Source organism: Phaethon lepturus, unplaced genomic scaffold (genome assembly GCF_000687285.1).
Source record: "Phaethon lepturus isolate BGI_N335 unplaced genomic scaffold, ASM68728v1 scaffold51008, whole genome shotgun sequence".
Lineage (NCBI taxonomy): Eukaryota > Metazoa > Chordata > Aves > Phaethontiformes > Phaethontidae > Phaethon > Phaethon lepturus.
The window spans coordinates 11709-33711 of record NW_010559314.1 but is presented as its reverse complement, the minus strand read 5'-3'; the positions used below and the strand labels follow the sequence as shown (position 1 = coordinate 33711).

Sequence of the window (22003 nt, the reverse complement as noted above, 5' to 3'; positions counted from 1 at the left end):
TGAGCTTTTCCTGTAAGCTTGAAAGAATGTTTTGTAGGGACTCTTTTGTTAATAAATATTTTGAGTGCATATATATATGTGTTCTCAGAGATGTCTAAATATGTCCTTCCATAGAAGTCTGACTGGCTCAGAGGAATCTACCACCTACAGTAGGAGGATATGGTGTTTCTTAAAGATAGAAACAGGATAAAGGAAGGAAAAGAATACTGCCTAGCAGTGTCCCAGCACTAACTGTGCAATCTGTATTACCTGCTCCCGTCTGTTATCTTAGCCAGCACACAAATGAGGCACCAGAGGCTCATTTAAAAATGCCATTACTGGATGCAAAAACTACATGCAGACTTCTCGAGAGCAGCCTGCAAGGAGGCAGGTTTGGAGTTTGCAATGAAAACCTGTGTATTTTCTCTCCTGGTGGGAAACAGTGTTCAACAGACTGCAGAAATAAACAGAATCCTTGCTTTGTGTCATTCACAGCTTTTGTAAAAAGGATGATCACAACAAAGAGAATCTCTTCAACAGTTTGAACTATGATGTTGCTGCCAAGAAGAGAAAAAAAGACCTGCTGAATAACAAAGCCAAGATTCAATGTAAGATGTCTATTTGGGCTTTTTAAAATAAAAGTTGCTACAGGAGAATGGGAAACGCTTCGTATCTATGTTTTTTGCACAGTGCATGAGAAGTCTTCTAGTGTGTCTCGAAGGGCTTTGCGCCCATGTTTGACCTAAGTAGAGAACTTGGATAGAGTTTAATGTGAAGATTTATGCCCCTGTTAGTAATCCCTGCTCTGAAGAGTTGTGCTTGTTGTGTTCAAATTTTTGTCATTTGTGTTTGTCAGGAGGGTAATTTTTTCCTATGGTACATTCAAATGAACCAGTTCCAGGTTTTTTTCCCCCTGTAGACTTCCTTCTGCACAACAGGCTAAATTTATTCTTCCTTCCATATGCATGTTTAGTACTAATCTCCATTACTGGAGGCTAGAAGCCTGAATGTGAGCTTTGATCCTATCTCTGCGCAGAGTGCATGAAAAATGAAATAAGATTTCAGCTTGCTCAAAACAATGGAAGGTTTGAAATCTTTCTGTATGCACAGCGAGCAGCCGGGGTCTCAGATGGTGCACTGGGAGGACTCAGGGGAGCCTGCAGGGATGGCAAGGTCTGTGTTGATCTGATTGTAAGATAGGTATTGGAGTTAGATGTGAAGGCTACAAATGTAAACATACACAGAGGAAATGAGTTATAATTCCCACACTGCTATTAGCTCATCATGCATCCCCCAGGATTTCAGAAACTGATGCCAAAATCTGGCCCCTCTGTGCATTTGGTTCTCTGAATAAACAAAGGCTACCATGACAGTTTTTGGCTGGATTCTGCTGTGATCTGCTATTTAAGAGCCTGATGCAGGGTCTGCATGCCTGTAACTAAGACTGGGTCTGTCCTTGGGCTCACAGTACCAGGCAGGAGTACATCACTGCATCCTTAGGTGGAAAAAGACTCCAGGAACACAATATTTCCTTTAAGGAAAGGAGTCTAGCAGGATGGGAAGAAGAATTTTTTGTACTAACACTAGCTGTTGAATTGCCAGTGTGTGGTGGAAGAAGGGTCAAGCCCATGGGAGAAGGATTGGGTAGCGTAACTGCTGTTACAGTAAGGACTCTTCTGCAAACAGTTAGCATGTGGTGGGTACAGGGAAGCTATTTTGGGGAGTGGATGGGACAACTCCCATTTCTGAGGAAAGGGAGGGGCAATTAGAAATAGGAAAATTTTGGTCCCAAATAGGTTTTTCTTTTTTAGCAAGTTAGCTGCAAGCACAAGCACGCTCCTCTGAGCCTGACCTCACTGCTAAAAGTTCTCTCCCACATGCCTGGTGTCTCATGACATTTTTGCTCAACTTCAAATTTGACATTCAATCCCAAGCCTGTAACCAAGGTAATGAATAGTTAATAAAATCAATAACAACAAAACCTGGCTGTCAGCCACACTTACTGTCTGGGACCAAAGAAGAGGAGGTGCTATGGTATATCTGTGGCTGGCAGATTAAACATTTACAGTCTTGAGCTGTGTCACTGAAACAGAAGCCCTTTCTAAGGCTCAGGGCCACAGTCTCAAATGAAGCAAAATGGAAACAAAGCGGCTTAGCAAGTTGCTAGTTTTGGTTTCAAGTGTGATGGTGTAAACACAAAATAACTTTATTTGTGCTATAAGGGTAGTAAGTGTTGTGAGCAGAACAGGGATCCAGCCTTCTGCAAGGTGGAGGATTAACTGAGCAAAATGTGTCTTTGTCCAAACAGATTTCCACCAGGAGAAGTGGATCTATGTTCACAAGGGGAGCACAAAAGAGGTGAGTGTGTCCATAGGTTCTTTGTTCCCTTTTCTACTGTTTTTTTCCAAGTAGTGGAAGATCCTGTGCTGATATAAATCAGCAGAAGCTCTTAAGAGATAAGTGGAAGATCTGGCTTGTGGTTGGAATTTCAGTAATGATTTTAAGCCTCAATCAGGGAGCCAGGGCTTGCTGTACAAGGCTCTGTACATGTGTTTAAAATATGACTTGTTTGCTTCCCTCAGTTAAAAAAAAAAAACAGCCATTTGCAGACCAAGCCATAACACTGTTCTTGGCTTTCACCCAGTACAGTCCTAACATGGAAAATCATTGGAATTCATCACAACGGCTCACTTGTGCTCATGGAGAGAAGCAGCCGTATGGGACCGCTCTGAACTCACTCTATATATTGAACCCCGGGAATGTGTGGCTCATTCTTACCCGTGGGGTCATGAGGGTCATGAGCAGAGCTTGGGTCACTCTTGGGAAACTACCATAATCTACATTGGGCCATCCCTGCTCTTGACGTCAATAAGTGCGGCTCTGTGGGAGAAAGGCCTGCCTCCTCCGGCTGTGAGCTGGTCTCATGGCTTGTACCCATTAGCTTGCTAAATTCAGTTGCTCTGGGTCATGTCTTTCTGGTGCTGCCTGGACTCATGTCTGCCAGAACATGACCCAGACTGTTTTTTATTCTCAGCGCCATGGTTACTGCACCTTGGGAGAAGCCTTCAACCGACTTGACTTCTCCAGTGCTATCCTGGACTCCAGGCGATTCAACTATGTTGTGAGGGTGAGTGAAAAGCCAGGGTTTATTTTGCTGTGATAGTGGTGGACGCTCCGAACTGAGCACTAGTTGGGTGATGGGAAGCACTGGCAAAGAGGTCTAAGCATGCCAGTGGGGATGTTGGGCTTCGCTGCATGAAGTAATTGATGGAAGTTGTTTCGATTGATGCCTAGAACCTCCTTTTCCATCTGTTTAAAATGGAGAGGAAGGGAGGTGGTGCTAATGTAAAAGATGGGCATTAGCATTCCTACTACTTTTCAGTTGTGAAATTCACTTCTGAAACCCAGAAAACTTAGCTTGTAGTTCCTGAGTTCTCAGTTCAGCCTCTAAATGTGATTCTGTAGCCCCAAAAGGAACCTGGGCTCTCTGAAGAGGCCATAGAGCAGTGGGGACATCTTTGCACGGGAGACTCTGGCTCCACAAGGGTGGTGGAGCTTTGTCTCCTTTGAAATGATACAGGAGAAACTCTGGGGAGCTGAGCATTTTGGGAATAAGAGGGTGGTCTGAACCTCTTGAAGGCACTGATCCTACCTTCTCTGTTAAGGATCATGGTTGCTCTTAAGCCTCTGTGACTTGCGGTGGTTTCAGTGGGTGAGGCATTTGTTAGTCCTGACACCATTAGTTGGTAGGGAGGAGTCACCAGCCACAGATTCCCCATGCTCTGGCTTTGCATAACAGGACAGGGCTTCTCTTTTGGCTCTGGGTGGCCAAGAAGGGTGGTAGTGGTCAGGGAGAGCTACTGTCCCAAGGGCTGTATGTTTATATGTGTGTGACCTGCAAATTGATCTTGAATTTCAGAATGCTTATCAAGGTTTGGAATTCAATAAGCTTAAAAAAAATCTGTTATTAACTTGAGGCTGTTTATAAACAGCTCTTTTTCACATCTCATCAGCAGTTGATCACTGATGAGGCACCAGCTGTTCAGGTATTAGGTTCTGGAGCAAGCAGCACTGGTATTGCTTTCCCTTTGCGGAGTCAAATGTCATGAAAAGTGTCTAAGGAAAAAATGATCTGAGCAAGTTCACCTTTGTTTGTTAACCTGTTGTCTAGGTGACAAGGAGTCTGAAAACCTCTGTCATCCGAGGAAGAGTGCAAGCACTGGGGGTGATTACCCACCCGCTGTGCAGGAAGGGCACTGGCAATCACTTGGATGTCCTACTACAGGGGTGGTGGCAAGGAGTGGGGATGCTGGGGGAGGCAAAGCGGGATACAAGACCATGGGAACTCAGGCTGTCCTAGCTCTGCTGGTCCTGGGACAACTTGTTTTCCTGCTTGTACAGAGAAGGTGATCACCAGTGCTGAGGTACTTGGTGTTTTCTGATATTGGATATGTATACACACAGCCATGTCATCTTTAGGAGGATTATTGTGGAAGGAACAGTTCATGACAAGGCTATACCCCTTTAATCACACATAAAGGAGGAAAAGAAAATAAAACTTGGTGCTCCAGGGACCCTTTTTGCAGACTTTGTCTTATGACAATGAAGAACTCCAGAGACCTCTGCTAAGCGTGGCCTCAGGTTGTGCTGTGTGATGGGCTTCTGCTGCTCAGCCCAAGGTGACGGGTGTCTCGCATGGGACTGCATTCATTGAGCAGCAATCCTGTTAAATTTCTTGAAAAGCAAACTCAAGTTTCAGTGAGGTTGACATGGTCTGGTGGGGAGGCTCAAGCTGACCTTCCCCCTTTTTTCCCATGAGGACCTCATAAAAGCATCCCAAATCTGCTGTGTATCCAAAATAGCAGTATTCTATATGGAAGTCGGCCTGTGTCCTTGTTTCAACAAATTACCTCTTGAGCTTTTAAGAGTGGTTTTTCCCCTGGTAGTTTTAAGGATACAGCACTACTGAGAAGTATGAAGCTTTCTAATTCATGCTGACTTGTGGTTTGGCAGATTAAAGAAGATATTAAACCTGGTACCATGGATCAAATATAAACCTGACTTCTTAAAATGAAAGGCTTGTATCAGCCAAGTCTCTGGTGGATAGTAGCTCATAAAATGCCTTATGTGCCAGATTTACTCATGAAGAGCTCTGCCTAGATGTGAATCTTGTTTATGGTCCTTTGCAAATCTTTGGTCCTTTGCCTCCTAGAGCACACAGATGAGCAATCTGTCACATGCAAAATGCCTTGAACATTGGCAGACAAAACATTTTTCACTTTCCTCCCTCTCCCTGTTCTCTCTAGTTCCACCCATTGCTTGGGGTATCTGATTAATGTCACACTTAGTTCATCAAGCAAATGCTTTCCAAGGAGGGAAGTTTAGAGTTGGAGGCTGGGGGAGAACCTGAGGGTGTCCATAGGTGAAGAAAGGAGAGAAACACCTGCAGGCTTCTGGGACTCTGCTGTCTACGCCCAAACTTGCCCAATAGAAGAAATAATCTGCATCACTGCTGATAGCAAAATGGGCTTTCAGGGTGAACATCAACTTGCATCTCTCAAAGTATTCCTTTCTGAATTTCTCTGAACTTAAGTGCTACAGTGTTTCTAGTGCTACTTTTTTGTCATAAAGAAGTATCTGCTGCTTGATATACCCGAACTGAGTTCTTGAAGTTCTTAAGGGTGCACTGATGAAATGGGCACCTCCAAGTCAGGTGGAGGTGCGAGCTGCAAGAAGCTTGGTAGGTATTTTTCATGGGCAAATACCATCACCTGTAGCCAGTAAGTTCATGTAACGGAAACAGAAGTTTTCCTCCAACATCAATCTTGACAGTCTGCTGATACAGCACTGGAGTGCTAAGTATAGATATTGGTGCCATGACTTAGTCCTTGCTGATCTTTTAAATTATAGCATCTGCCTGCGTGTCACAGGACAATGTTCCCTCTTTAGAGCTAGTAAGGAAGTGTGTGATTGACCCAGAGGACCCAAACTGTTGTTGGTCTTGAAACAGTCCTGGTTTCTCTGGTCTTACAGATTTAATGAAAAGACTGGAAGCATTCTGTAAGCATAAGCAATATGAGCAGAGACAAAAGTGCCAGCAGCCCAGAAGTTGTTGGTTCTCCTTTGGGAACACACTGTTCAGATGACAGTGAAGTTTTGCAGGCTGCTTCCTTTGCAAAGGTTTGTCATATGATGGTTGTGTAGTAATGTCTCAAGGGAAGGTGCTGTTTCTGATCATAAAAGCTGAGGTCAGGTTAAGCTGCATGGGCACAGCTCTTCTGGAATAACATGATCTAGATAGTGCGTAGCCTGCTAGTCTCTTAAATTTGTTTCTTAAGTTTTTAAAGCAGTTTTTAACTCTGGGAGTCCTGGATTTATGCTGTGCTGAAAGCGTATCGGCTCAGTGCTGTCTCATGGAGACCTGTCAGCACCTGCACTGTAAATCATTATAACTCGCCTTGCTCTTGCTGTACCTCCCAGCTGCGAGCCAATGTGGCATTTCAGCCACAGAAAGTGAATGGCTATGAGAGCAAGGCGGGGTTGGAGGAGGAATTTTTCATTGCAATACCTTTCTCGAAGCAGTGATGGTGTGAGGAGCCACATCCCCAACGAGGAGGAACTTGTGGATCCCCACAGGGTGCGGGCCAGTAGCTGATTTGGGGTATTTAAAGGGTGACTTACACTTCAGTAGTCTGAAACTTGTGATTTTAATCATTTAAGAGCATTCCCCTTTTTGAGGCAAGGTTACACCCTTCTGCTCAGTGCAGAATGCCTGCTGAGGACTTTTTGGCTCTGTGTGCTGTACGTCCCCAGCTGTGGGTTATTTGGGGTATGGATTGCCTGCACACCTTGGTGTTGAACAGAGACAGTGGCAGAAGTGCCATCTGGCTGTAGCAGGTCTAAGCAATGTTGTGCACAGGAGTCATGGGTGCAGAGCAGCATGTTTTCACAGCCCTGAAAGAGGGGCCCTTGTTCCCTGCCACATGGCACTGTTTTTGCTGGTTTTTTCCTTGTGCTTATGGGAGGAGGACCTGCTCTGCTTCCAGACCTAAGTGGCTCATTGCATCAACTGCTTTAGACCAACTGGTAGTGGGATTTGAGCAGGAGTCCCATCAACACTTGTGAGGAAGTCAGTGGGTTATTGCCCTGCTGTGCCTCCTGCCAGCTTTGCAAAGGGTCTGGAATAATTTGCTGCATCTCTTGTCTTTTCTCCATGGCTCTGGCAGATCCTCAGAGTAAACAAAATAGGTGTGAGGTGGTAGGAAGGATTTTCTTTGGAAGCTATCAGGTCCTTATTAAACTTCTGAGGAGCTGAAAGTGAATTGGGATCTAATGCCCTGTTTTCTGGAGGTGTTGCAGACTCCCCAGCTCCAGTTAATATTGGCTGGAATGCAATCACTTAGTGTTTTTGAAAAGCAGGCCTTTTAAAATTGCTCTTAACCTTTCCCTGTGCACTCTCTCCTACCATCTGTCCCTCTCAGTTGAGCGTGGGCTGGGCTTAATGCAACCGCATCATAACACAGGCTTGCAGCTCTCCGGCCTTTTTACCCTACTCAGCATTAATCTGAATTCATCAGCCTGCTTTTAGTCTGTATTACGCAAGTGGCAACATTGATTTATTTTTTATAATGCTGTAGACCCCAATGTGGCAGTCCATTAACTGAGACCCTACTCTGCTGCGTCTGTGCCAACACTGAAAGACCCTCAATGCACTGGAGCACGTAGGGTGCGGATGAACTGTATTGCTTACCTGGTTTTTGTATATTACATGAACACAGAAGAATAAAAAAATGTCTTTTGGTTTGGAGGGCTAGCCAGATGCTTCAGTCACCGGTCCCTGGGGAGCGGAGTAGTCTTAAAGTATTCACAACATAGTTTTCATATGGAATTTCATCCTGTGTTTATTGCTGCAGGGGAAGGGAGGTGACACATGATATCTGAGCTGGTTCACTGAACATAAATTGAACCTCGATAGACACAGAAAGGCAAATTTGGATCTGTTCCTTTGGCTAAATTTTGTACCAATTTAGTGTTCTTCAAGGAATGGAGATTTTGATCCTTTTTCCTCTTAAAGAATGGCCCTGGCATCTAGCTCTTATGGTGCTGCATTATGTGATGCTTATCTCTGGGTGCATTTTGGTGTTTTCAGTAACAGGCACAACATTGCTTACACCCAGCCTGGAGGAAGCTGTCTCTGTGCCAGTTCCAGAATGGTGCAATCTGGAGACAGCAATTGTTTATGCACAGAAGAGCTGATCTGGGTGCACGTGTGGCTAATGTACAGATGGAGTCTGGCAAGTTGATCACTATAATCAAAGGTCTGAAGGCTAAATAGTTTAGTGTAAGCAGAGTATTGCAGACTACTTTGGGACACTGTTGGTTTTTTCCTATTTCCAGTATTTCAAGAAATGAAGAAAAGACCTTTCTTAAAACCTTCCAAACATCTTGCAAAGTGCCTTGTTTTTAAGAGTATCTAGTCCTTGTGGTCTCAGTTTAGCTGATATAGCAAGAAGATCCACTTATGCCTGTGCACCAAATACTACCCAGCTCTCCTGCATCTCTTGTTTCCCCCAAATGAGCCAAGAAAACAGGCAGGCTGCCCTTCACGGGAGTTAGCTCAGGTCTTTTTCATCTTGTTTTCTTTCGGTCATGTGAGGTGCAAGATATTAATAGAATGTAAACTCAAAGCCATCTGATGGTGGTGCTGGCCTGGAAATTAAACGCAAGAACACATCGGTCACTCTAGGCAACTTCACTGCTCCTAACTGGCAGTCACATGCCAGTGCCCGAGACAAGCGGAGCAGGCAAATGGCTGCAGTAATACCTCTCCCTGAGGTCCCTGCTTCATGGCAAGCTGCCAGTGACTTTTTGGATACATTCCTGTCATTCTTATAGTGCGGCAAACAGTTCAGCTCATGACTTATCAAGTCTTGTCAAAAGCCATCTTAGTGACTTGACACAAGTAGTTGCACCTTCTCTGGACTCTCTGCAGTGCCAGCAATGGGATACTGTAGCTGCAGATGATAAAGGATTAATAAGCCAGTCATGCGGTAATGTGTTGATTGATTTGTAGCATAAAAGGTTTTTCCTTTCCTTTCTAAATTAAAACAGAAGGCTATGTACATCCAAAACAAATGGACTGACACGTGGACAGTCTGTGTATTTATATAATGCTGGGGGAAGGGAGGAAGGCTTGGAAGATCACAGGCCACATGTTCTGCAGAGCATGATCCATAGGAAACTTCCACAGCTGTTTTTGCGGTGGTAGAGAGCCGGGGAGGACAGGGCATCTTCCCTGTGGGAAATGCTTCCTTTGGCAACTGCAGCCCAAATTCAGTGTTCAGCTTGTACACGAGTCAGGAGATCAGTGGTGGGAAGCAAATCCCAATCGAAAGTAAAAGCCAGATTTCCATTAGAGGAGGTTAACAAGTAAACAGGACAAACAGGGAAAGGTGGTTTGGTGTTGCAGCTGTAAGAGCTGAACAGGAGAGGAAACCTTGGGGGAATAGGGGCTTGGGAGGGAGGCGCTGTTTTTAATATAGTGCTTAACCTTTGTCATAGCGACAGCACTCTGACAAAACCCATGCAACCCCGGAGTTTGACGTAAATTGTGGAGTCTGATTCTCATTAATGCTCCATCAATAATATCCCCATCCAAACAGGCATTTTCTCGTGTTCCCTTATGACACTGTTTGTTTATGCCCCAGTGAAGGACAGTGACGTTGGCTGTTCGTTGTTCCCTTGGTGTGAATTGAGGCTGTCAGTCCGAGCACTGCTCTGTGGTTTCTTTGCATCTCTGAACCATGAAATCAAGTTTTTTCTTCCCCCCTGAAGATCATTAGAATGCCTTTTTTTCTGCCCCTTTCATTGTGGGTTTATTTATTTGGCCTCTGCTTTTCTCCTCCTTTGCATGAGTTTGCTTTGTCGTTCTGTCTCCTTTTTATTTTCAAGCAGCAAACAAGTCTCTGGGCTGTTTTGCTATGTCATGTGACCAGGAGTCAAGATTAGAAAGGTATCTCTATGCTCTAAGGCTTGCAACTTCTATTTTTATCCACAGCTGCTGGAGCTGATAGCAAAGTCTCAGCTGACGTCACTGAGTGGCATTGCCCAGAAAAACTACATGAACATTTTGGAAAAAGTGGTGCAGAAAGGTAAGAAACGGAAACAGTGAGGGGGAGGAGGAGGAGTCTGATTTAATCTGGTGTACTCTGTGCAAACCACATCCTTGAGAATAGTCAGGCAATACAAGATGGGTGAAGAGGGGCACCACTGCTTATTTTGGTAGTGCGGTTCCCCTTTCCCTTGGTGAAGGACTGTGTGGGGGTGGTGGGAAGAAATGTCTGTATTCTGGTACGTATCTGAGAGGTGATTCCTCCTTCTCCAACTTGCCTCGCTACCACCCCTTCTGCATCCTACTGAGTCCTATTTCTGACTGCAGAAGAGATGACTGCTCCTGCCCCCAGCCTGGCACATCTGCAGTCTCTGCTGCCTTGTCACCAGTTTTTTGCTCCACAGGAAAGGAAAGCTCGAGGGCTGTCTTCACTTGCTGGGCGGGCTGAACTGTTGTTGACATGTGCCACTTCCCTCCCTGATACTCTAGCTCTGGCTGAAGCCTGGGAATTGAGTGCCCTGTTAGCGCATCTGTACAAAATAAGAAAGGAGATCCTGAGCTGTCTCCCTGCGCATCAGCCGGGGTAGATGGGGAAGAGGTGCATGTAGATAACCTCTTGCACGTATTTGAGGGTAAAACTGGCTGGCTGCCAGTGTCTGGAAGTGGGAAGTGCTGCAGAAAGGGCAGATCTCATCTGCTTATCCTGGGAGGATCTCTTTCCATCTGCTGCCTAACCTGCTGTGCCTGGCTAATTTCTTCTAAAGAAAAGTGCAGGCTTGTTCTCTTGGCCTGTGAGGTTATAGCAGATAACTTGACTTGCCTGAGAAACATGTAGATTCAGAACAGGATTTGGGCAGTTCCCATTTTTAACCTTTCCTTTTCTTCCAAAGTCCTTGAAGATCAGCAGAACATTAGGCTAATACGGGAATTGCTGCAGACCCTCTACACATCCCTCTGCACGTTAGTTCAACGGGTCGGCAAGTCTGTCCTGGTTGGAAACATCAACATGTGGGTGCACAGGATGGAGAGTATTCTCCACTGGCAGCAGCAGCTGAACAACATTCAGATCACAAGGGTAAGCACAACTCCTGAAAGCTAAAAATAATGTGGCTCCCTTGTGAAACCTCATGTAGCAGCTCTCACTTGGGTGACTGCATCCCACTGTACTCCCAGTGCAAGCACAGAGTGCTGGGGAAGGATCTGGAGTTGCCAAAATAACTGGATGCATTCCTAGCATTACTTGTGTTCCTTAATTCAAACTCAGTGTACACAACTCAGGATCATGTTCCCTGTTACTGGTCACAGATTGTGGCTTGACCCTTTAATGGCCATGAAGTGCTGTGCAAACAGAGCTGGGCAGGAAACAGTCTCTCCCTCTTGAGAGTTTTCAGAGATTAGGCCTTAGTAAAAGTCAACTCAATCTTTCTCAAACTGAGAAATTGTCTTCAAAACTTGTTTATCAGATAGTTGAGGTTTTTAGATTTGCTTAATCTGTAAATTAAATGCAAATTTCCAAATAGCTGCATAACTTCATGCTTCCTGGATGAAAATGTCAGTGATTCTTCCAATAGTCTGGAGCTGCCCGTTCCAGCCGGACAAGTCTTGCTTTCACAACATCTGTTTTTTCAACAGCATCTGTGGGGATGGGGAAAGATGTATTGGTTGATAAATTCCCCTTTGGGAATTAAATCTGAACTTGCTCCACTTCACAGAATCACAGAAAGATTGAGGTTGGAAAGAACCTCTGGAGCTCATCTGGTCCAAACCCCCTGCTCAAGCAGGGCCACCTAAAACCAGTTGCCCAGGACCATGGCTAGACTTCCCCCCCCACCCCACCCTTGAATGGATACTTACTCACCAGAAATGCTAAAGCTTTCCCCTAGTGCTGATCTCTGCCCCTTGAAGGACTCTTCTGCAGTGAACTGGACTGTGAAATTCCAACTTGGGCAGACCAAGGCATGGCGCAAGGGAATATAAAAAGCACCTTCTTCCCTGGTGGGCCAACCAGAGAGGCATTTGCAAAAGATTAAGCCAAGGGCTTGCTTTCATCATTTTACATGGCTGTGTTCTCTGGGAACACCAGGAAACAGTTTTCAGTCCTAGTAATGAGGTAATAGGACACAAGAGATTATGAACTCTGGGAGGTCCCAGGGAGTTTGAAGAGCTGCAAAAGCAGCAGTGCCTTATCTGATGGTGGTCTCTGCTGATGGGCTGTAGCTCCCTTTGCCTTGCAGGGGAAGCACCAGCCCAACTCTGGGGTGGCTCCCGGGGCACAGCAGGTCTGCGGGCTGGGGAGCTGCCCTGTGCCTGGGCACTGTCAGGGTCACCTCCACCTGAGCATCCGCTGGCCTGAGCATACCACAGGTCAGGACCTATCTCCTGCTGCTCAGCTCAGTGGTACAGTGTGGGATTTTCCCTCTACTTTAGGGACTCATAAAACAGAGACAAGCATTTCAAAGAACTCTGCCTATCCAGACAAAAGTGCATCAAAATATTGCTTGTGAATGGAACTGTCTTCTATGCATACTTATGTGTAGGTTTATAGACACTCTTCTAAAATATATATAGAAGTTGACCTTGCAATAAAAAATTCACACCACTGAAGATGACTTCAGGTCAAGCTAGAAGAGAACCAGTTGAGTTTAGAGGAAGGAAGGAGCTCAGCCCTGTGCAGCTGGTTGCTTACAGTGCACTGAGTGCTTCTGGTGTTTCTGGAGCAGAGGAATGTCTTGCCACAGACAAGACCTAGACTTTAAAAAAAAAAAAAACTTGCAAAATACTGTGTATGCTAGAGCTGCTTTTAAAAAAACTGTCCAGAAAGTGACAGCATACTGATCTGCTCTGATCTGTGTTCTTTCTCCAAAAAAAGTAATGTTTTCAAAGTCCTAGAAAGGAGTACTGAGGAAAAAGAAGTAGCAGATAAGTCTTTGGCCGTGACTCAAACCTGTAAGGATTTGCTTGAGTCATACTGGTTTCTTCAGAAATAAGACATAAGCATGAGCTTCAGGGGTTTTTTGACCCAAGAGCCTCTGAGCTTAGCCTTGCCTGTTGTGCCCTGGCAAAGCTTATATGTAGAGAGAGCACAGGAGAATTCAAAAGACAGGCTGGCAAGGGAGGTCAACAGGAGGTGATCCAAGGCTCCAGTGCATTCTTCTTGATGGTTGGACTTGATGATCTTAAAGGTCTTTTCCAACCTTAATGATTCTGTGATTCGTACCCCAAAATATGACCTCAGTTTGCACTGATGGGCAGGGATGCTGAGTCTGGACTTGTGGATTGTACTGAGGAAGCATCTACATCTAACCAGGCAGTGCACTTGCAGCTTAATTCTCAGCGTGAAGCATTAAAGCTGTCATGGAAAGAAACATCCACTGGAAATAGTAGAGACAGTTCACCCCTTCTGGAGGGGTTTCAGGCCTGTCCTGCTGGTGGTCATGGCCAAAAATGATGCCTTGGTCATTTGTGGTCCTTGCAGGTACCAGGCAGGGCTGCATGGTCCAGGCAGGCTGGTCACTGGGGCACAGATGGGAAGGTGGGAGCTGTTTGTGTTTAGACAGACTTGTACCTGTGGAGTCTTATGTGCAATGGGATGGCTGTAGATGGGACTGTATGATTAAAAGCAGCCTCACGCAGCGTTCCCCTGCCGATGGCAGTCTGCATGCTTCTTTTTTGAAATGGTTAATAGCTCTGCCAGTTGTGAGACGGATGCTGTGACTTAAAATAGCAGCATCTCTGTGCAGGGTAGATGATGAACTTGGCACATCTGTCTAACATTGTTTCTTTGTTGGGGCCCAATTATAAAAGCTGCTGTTTGCCTTAATAAGGCTGGGGCTGGTTTTGGAGCAGCTGGAGCCTGGGTTGTGGTCCTTGCTGATGCCTTGCTTGCATGTGTGCCTTGGATTTCCCACAAGTGCAGGACCTGCTAATCTGTTGTGGTCAATTTGTCCTGGACCTGCGTCACCATGCAGACTTGTAAAACAGTCTTGGACCCCATGTAGACCAGGCAAAGGTGGATGAGGGGTGAAGGTGACTTTTGGCTCTTTAAGCTAGGATCTGCTTTGGTGTGGCTGAACAGCCTGGAAAACCATGGCTGTGAGCTGATGGGAAAGGGGCAGGTCAAGCATTCACAAAGTTAGACTTGCCAGCAGAGACCTGGGAAGCCATGCAGGGAAAATCCTGCTGTGGGTACTCATCAGCCACTACTGTGGTTACAGCAGGATCCTGTGACAACATAAGCTAAAACACATGATAGAAGAGTATGAGATTCCCAGCAATGTGTGTAATAGGAGGTTGAACTTGAGAAGTAATGCCAGTGTCCCTCGTGGTAGAGACACCTGGATGGTTAATAGCTGATACCATGATGTAGCCAATGTCCTGCTGTAGTGAAAGCTGGTGGTGGTGCTTCTGGGAGCAGAGTCTCAAGAGTCTGGATGTGGGATGGACATGAAGGGCAGAAGGAAGCTTCGACTGCAACTCTGCTTCTAACTAATGTAATACAAATACATGTGCCCTTCCTTGAGGATAGCTCAAACTGTTCTGGGGCAAAAGGTCAAATGTCTCCTTATTCGGAAGAGGGAACTACCGCCTTTTCTCTGTGAAGAGCAATGTTTAAAAAGCAGTAAATTTACTGCAAGCTAGAATTGCTTGTGTTTTCAGCTTCCTGAGGTCAATTTTGTCTGTCTTTTCCAGCCTGCTTTTAAAGGAACCACTTTCACAGACCTGCCGTTGTGTTTACAATTGAACATCATGCAGCGACTGAGTGATGGGAGAGACCTGGTTAGCCTCGGTCAGGTGGCTCCTGACCTGCAAGTGCTCAGTGAAGACCGGCTGCTGTGGAAGAAACTCTGCCAGTACCACTTTACAGACAGACAGGTAAAAGGAGGGATGCAAACTGCCATTAGTTGCTTGTTGTAACCCACTAGTAAGTGAACAAACCTGGGTAGGACACTCTTATTTTACTATCCCTTGGATCTAAGGGCTCTGCTGCAAGCTGATAATACAGGCTGGCATGAGAATGGCTGTGAAGATGATTTATGTAGGAGGCTTTGCATGCTACAGCAATGATTCCTGAAATAGGAGCCTGAGGAATTAGATGTATGGTGAACTTCAACCCTAATCCAGGTGGTAATAACTGCGAGTCATGCAGTTGCTCCTCGCCCCACGTGTGCAGGGAAAACATGCAGACAAGCTTCAGCAATCACCCCAATGTCCCAGGGACTGACACCCTCGCAGAGAATCTCCTGTGGTCCATGAGTGATGAGTCGTAGTCTCTTGCCCTTTAGAGCAAGAAATCCTCTCTGAGCTGTTTTGTGAGTGACAGGATGGTATGTAGAAAACAGCCCTGCTGTTACCCATCTTGTACCTGTGTAAACATCTTTGGCCTTTTGCAGGCTTGTAATCATCTGGGGACTTCTAAACTTAAAAACAAACAAATGAAAATCCCTCTCTCTGTTTATGGTGAATGTCTGGGGTGTTTATACTAGACCTCTGCACTTCAGGGACCATGTGCCAGACTGCTGACTTGGCTTTATTTGCTTACTCTGGATCTGACTTTGGAAGTGACTTTGTGGAAGTTGCTTCTATTAACAAGTACATTAAAATCCAGTCTCTGCAACTAATGAGCCTTAAAAGACAGACAGGTGTCTCCCAAGCTAATGTGACAAACAACTGATGCTTAATCAACGAAAAAGCAAAATACTTTAATTTATGAAATTTTTAAATGCAGTTATACTCGCTGTCCTGCCAGCCAGAAACAGTGGCTAAAGTAGTATGAAATAGCTCCCAGGATTTCAGGCTTTCATACACAAATATTCATGAAATGGGGACAGACTTTGATAATGGTATTGAGTGAGGCTGTTGCCATCAGGAGGCTGGTTGTAGCTGGATATTCAGAGCTTTCTTGGTGTTACAAGCAAACCGTTAACGGAACTGTCAAGGATGGTACTCATGCAAGGGAGAGGAGAACAACATGAAGAGAAAAACATTATTTGACCTGCTACAGTGTTGATAATTTTTCTCCTTTCAGATTCGTAAACGGCTAATCTTATCTGACAAGGGACAGCTGGATTGGAAAAAGATGTACTTCAAGCTCATAAGGTGTTACCCACGGAAGGAGCAGTATGGAGACACACTGCAGCTGTGCAGGCATTGCCACATCCTCTCCTGGAAGGTACGAGGTGCTGGTGGGACAAACTTGATTGGGGCATGAGCCACAGGGCACTCAGTGCTTCCTCTGAGTGCAGCTGGTTTAGGGTGCTGCAGTTCCTTTGTCTGTGTAACCTAGTGTTTTCCTGTAGCTTAATCCTCCCTGAACTACTAAGACCCTTTCTCCTCTGTGCTTCAAAGATCCCATCTTCTCTATGTTGACCAAGAGTAGTGGCTGTCAAGCACAGAGGGGAGGGAGATGGGCATACTGTAGAGCTGCCTGCAGTAGATGATCTTAGCACTACCAGCAACTCCTGCCACCCATGACATGGAGGTGGAGGTCTTGGCAGCAGGATTAGCTGGAACAAGAAGCTGATGGTGACAAAACAGCCCAGGAAAAAAAATCTGCTGGCCACTGTGGTGATGTCCAAGGCACGTCTTGAGTTAAACTCCTGTAGCTGATGGTAGGCTCCAGCCTCTCTTCCCTCAGTAAAGAGAGGAAAAGGAGTGAATTGGATCTTTGCTCGTTTTATTTCCCCTGACTTGCCAGTAGCCCCTAAAATCTGAAGCCCAGTTCTGAGCTGTCTGCTTTGAGAGGAGAAATATTATTCTGGGCTCTGCTCTATCTATTGCCAAGCGGGACGTCTGGCAGAGGGGCAGCGCTAAGCTGGCTGATGCTGTGGTGCCCTTTCCGCAGTCTCTCTAAATGGAGTTGTTTTCTCCTTTCCCAGGGTACTGATCACCCTTGCACAGCCAACAACCCGGAGACTTGCTCCACCTCTCTTTCGCCTCAAGACTTCATCAACTTGTTCAGGTTCTGAACTTGGGTCACCACAGCTTATGCGATTCTTACAGGACACTTTATGCCACTGAGCTTGGACACTCCATTTGTAAATAGTGTAAATATTCATGTTTGAAGCTCCTGAGTCAAGGAACAAGAGGATCTCGGAGATAAAAGGTGAAATTGCTCACTGATGTGCAGCACTTAAGGAATACAGACTTCCGTAGGACTGATGTATAAATACAGCATGTTGTACAGTGTCCCTTTTTTATGATCAGAGTACAAGATACAGGGCAAAACTTTTTTTTTGTTAGAAGTTAAAAATGAATTTGCCCCACAACCATGAGAACTCTTTTGGGTTGTTTCTGATAGAGAAAGCAATATGAGGCTAGGACTGTTGAACTGTTTCTCCATCTGGTTTTATTTAGCATACATATTTATAAATATGATGTTTTAAAAATATTTATGAAAAATATCCCTGTGACAAGTTTAATACTTTCATGTTTTTAAAAAGGACACATTCTGAAATACTTAGGATAGAACTCTAGCCTACTTGCAAAAGAGAATCGCACCATACCACTTTCTACCTCTAATAGATTGAGTACCTTTCAAACAAAAATCCAGTGTACAATGTGAACTTTTGTATTTTGTACAATGATTTAAAGGGAAATGTTTGTGATAGTAAGCATCTTTTCTTGTATTAATGCTTACCTCTTTACATTAGTTTTCTTGCTTTACTCAGTGCTTGAATGCCTAGATGACAGGCACCATATAAATACCTAAGACTTTACTCCATCCTCTTTTAATTTGTTGGTTTTGAGAAAGACTAAGCAAAAGAGGAAAGCCACAAGGATGAAGTTAATCTAAAAGGGAGGAAGTTCTATTAGAGAAACAAAGGACTAGATTTAATCTCGCAATGTAAATTCATATTGACTCCACTAGGTTAATTGCACTGGTTGAAATCCCAAGTGAGGTTAGAATCTCATTCTTCAAGCCCATGTTTTCCTAGTTTTCCAACATATACACTGCTCTGTATTCCCACTGCTGTCAAGTGAATTCTGTCATCTTGGAGCTGCTAAAATATAGGGAGAACTGGGCTGTTGAACATAGTGAAATGATGCAGGTTTTAGTTACTGGAAGATGGGCAGCATTGTGTTTCATTTCAGACTACTGGAGTTCAGGGTGATGAGCGAGACAGCATGAAGAAACAGGTCAGCATTTTCCTAAAAAGAGCAGTCAGCACTGGGGTAAGAAAGGGATTTCCAACATGGGACTTGACATCTTCCATTATTCCTCTGTGCCAAGGACATAGCAAAGACCCAGCCTAGTCCCTTCTGCTTCCAGTGCTGACCTTCTTTATGGGATCTTCCAACACTAGCCTAGAGCTAAATTTTCAGTCCTATGGAGTAAGTGGCCAAACTCTGAACTTCACTGTGGCTGTGATCTGGCTCACTGTCTCCTGTTGTATACAATGCTTTGTTTTCCCCTAAAGTGGAGCTAGAAGAATCCAGCTCATATATAACAATTTGAAAACCTGCAGTGGAAAGTTTTTGCTGTTTGCCAGTAGATTTCCTGTATAGCACTTTCTCTGTGCATGTTATAAGCAGGATGCCTCAGGAGGGTAAATATTTAGGGGTTGTGTGTGACTATGTACAAAGACTTGCGAGGAAGAGGAGTACTCAGGACAATTCAGGAAGAACTACTTGAGTTTATTGTTAAATATTCTGTTCCTTTTTTTACATTTTTATAAGTGACTTTCAACACTTTTCTGCAGTTGTTTGTATTTTTAAAAAAAAGACAGTATTTGCATTTTTGCAAACTAAATCACTTTGCATACTCTTGGAAGAGATACAAAAAGGGGAAAAAAGCTGCCTGTAGATGGAGCAGTGAGAAGGGGGGAGAAAGCCTGGGAAGGAGAAAACCAGGAAAATGCTGACAAGAACTGCCCTTCTCCTGCCTTCCAACAGCAAACCTAAGCTTTTGCTCTTCCGGAGAGCTCTGTGAGCCTCTGCCACCCTTAGCTGCGGCCCAGAGCTTGGCAGTCTCCAGAGATGAGGAGAAACCACATGTGGGATAGGCAGCTTTATCTTGGTGTTGATGCCCCATCCATCACTTTGACTATGGGTGGAAAGCATAAGCCTGCTGGTCATATTCATGTCAACTGAAAGTGATTTAAAAGCTGTTACTTTGGAAAAATGAACTTGTGCTTGTTTGGGGGGATGTTTGTGAGGGAGGCCAGTTTCTGTTTTCATTCCTGCATTGATGGCAGTGGGTAGATGAGGCTGAAATCTGGCTTGGTGAATGATAACATTAAGGACAGAAACCTGCAAGTGAAGTAAGTGAAATATTGCCACTGTATCTGGAGATTTATAGCTCCTTTTTTTTAGCAGAGAGAGGACCTGTGCCCTTTGGCATCTTCCATTTCTAGCTTTGACTTGGGGTTGGTTTGTTTCGTAGTCTTGTCTCTGCCACTCATAGTGAGCCAACATGTTGTGATGGGGAGGCAGTGGTATTTTGGTATGAAATGCTGAGGGATTCTGCCTTGTCAGAGTCTGTGCTTAGCAGATGACACTTATCTGCTGTTAGATTGTGATGCTATGTGAATTTTAAACTCAGGTTTGAATCTGGCCTAGTGCATTCCCTGTACAGCAAGACAAAAAGTCCCCTGCAATTAGCAGCAATTCAGGAATGTCTCAGCTCTAGCCATTGCCTCCATCAGCCCTTCACTGGTCTTGAGCAAAGAATTTATTCTGTCCTCTGCCCAGAGAGCATGGGTCATGCTGACAACATACTTAATGTGCAGCTGAGGCTCCTATTTATAAAACTTACTTCAGTTAGTGTGTGTTCTGATTTCTTTGCACTGTGTAGATCTTAAGGGGTCGAACTGCTGAAGGTGATTTGTTAATACATACAGACACTTGTGTGTTGCTTGTGTGAGGTCTTGGGATATTGCTGTCGGTGTCTGAAGCAGCAGAAAACCAAGCAACTGCTGTACTAAAGAACAAAACAGACTGAACAAAAAGAAACAGAAATAAGCCTCATTCAGTCACTGCCTCTGTCATTACCCTCCTGCTACAGCAACTGTCAAGTAAGACCTTGATCTCTTTGGGAGACTCATTGTTTCTTGAGTGGCTGGTACAAGTAGATATTGTGGGGAATTCAATACTCTTGTATGTAAAACAAAATGCTATTGCATCCAAATACCTTAGTCTCACCAATTACAAACAAAACAGTATTTTGCAGTGCAAAGGAATCTGCTTGGCTGAGGATGGCAGAGTAACAAAACCAACCATGATAACAGGGGTGTCCAGGCAGGGTGGTGTAAGGCTGCTCTTGTGCAAAAAGAATATCTTTATTTTAAGACAATTGTGGCAAAGCTGGTGTGAAGGAAAACAGACTGACTTGTACTTTGGAAATAGAATGTTCTTTTTAAATGACATTTCACCTTCCAGTTAGTTGATGCATTCCAATTAGATGTGCATCAGTTCTTATACTAGGAAAGGAGGGTGTTTTCTCTTTGGGGTTTTCTCCTGCCAGCATATCCAGAGAAATCTCATTATCTTCAGAAGACGTGTGTTAACCAGTGCAACAGTGTAGAATGTGGTGCTGTGAAGAGTTAAAATAGATCCATGCAGGGGAGGAGGCTTAGGAAGGGAGAGATTCCAGAAATCTTTCAGCTTGCTAGAAGAAGCAAGTATTTGGAGTTTGTTTTAACATGATGGCTACTTCAAGAGGCACAATTTCAGCTGTACATACCTTAAGACGTGTATTAACTATGGTATGGTGAAGTCTGATCATAAAACATGTGCACCTCCTTTTATATTGTTTGGGCTTTTTAGTTGTGGGAGTTTCTAGATCCTTTTATTTTGTAAAGTGATTAGGAAAACCTGTATTGCTCTGAAGACATTGCTTTGTATGTAAACGCTTAATTGCACCCTGCCACTTTCTGTATATGGGAATATCTTTTTTATTGTTTTTCTTTACCCCCAGGTTTTGAATTGTCTGTGTTCCTATTTCTGTTCAACTTCCATTTCTTGCGAAGCTATCACCTTATAGAGCATGCGCAGGTACTAAACCAGCTTTTCCTGCCCAGAAAATTTCTTGGCCCTTAGTAGCTAAAATTTGATTTAGAGCAGGGACATTTCAAATGCTGTTATGTAGCTAATAAATCAGATGTTCTGTTTCATGCTTATCTCCTGCTTGGTACAGTAAACCAGCATTGTCCTCTGGGGTGGGTCTTACAAACCCATGACACAGCTTCCCCATAGATCAGCACTTTGCCAAAAAGACATAGCTGTAAATTAAAATGCCACTCTTCCTAGCTGACCTGTTTGCAAAAACATAGACCCTGTGGAGCTGATGTCTGATCAGGTTGATAAAGACTCCCTGTTACAAGGTTTGGGACTCGTGGTGTTCTGCTTGTGCTGCTTTTCTCAGTTCATTGCTTATAATGATGCTTGTTAAAGGCTCTGAACACATGGCCAGCCATCCACACAGCTGCCAGCGTGTGGCTGCTGGGCTGTGTGAGTGTCTTTACCAGTGTCTTCTCCAGTGATTTCATTGATAGTAAATCGGCTTTGCAGGATCTGGCCCTAGGGAGAACAAATCCATCTTGTCCTTGACACATGCAGTCTCTAGTAAGTTAATACCTTGAACACCAGAGAGATTCCTCCTCTATTGACCAAGCATTGTTGCTTCTCCTGCGAGGGCAACAGAGGGTGGAACTTACTGGGGTTTTTTTTGCCATCCTGTGCTAAAGGATGAGAACAGGTCAGCTACCAAGAGAACATTTTAATTTGAAATAGGAAATATGATCATCTTTAGGAATTACTCTACAGTAATTATAAATATCTACTTATATATGGAAGAGAGCGTGTGTTCTGGTTTTCCTTAAAGTTGTAACTAGAGATGATACAAAGCGAAAGGCATCCCTTGTACAATAAGACTTACGTTTAATATTATTGTGTGGATAAAATCCTTCCATTATA

At 44.4% G+C, this 22003-nt stretch overlaps 1 protein-coding gene across 1 annotated transcript; it reads left to right on the top strand.

The window, feature by feature from the left end:
- Positions 1-449: 449 nt before the first annotated feature.
- FBXO32 (F-box protein 32) lies at positions 450-17578 on the top strand (the record flags this gene model as incomplete). Its single annotated transcript, XM_010293312.1, has 8 exons — positions 450-587; positions 2288-2337; positions 3014-3106; positions 10037-10130; positions 10981-11165; positions 14780-14962; positions 16116-16259; positions 16966-17578. Coding segments are annotated over 8 exons (977 nt in total), but the record flags the coding sequence as incomplete, so codon positions are not given.
- Between the last annotated feature and the right edge of the window lie 4425 nt (positions 17579-22003).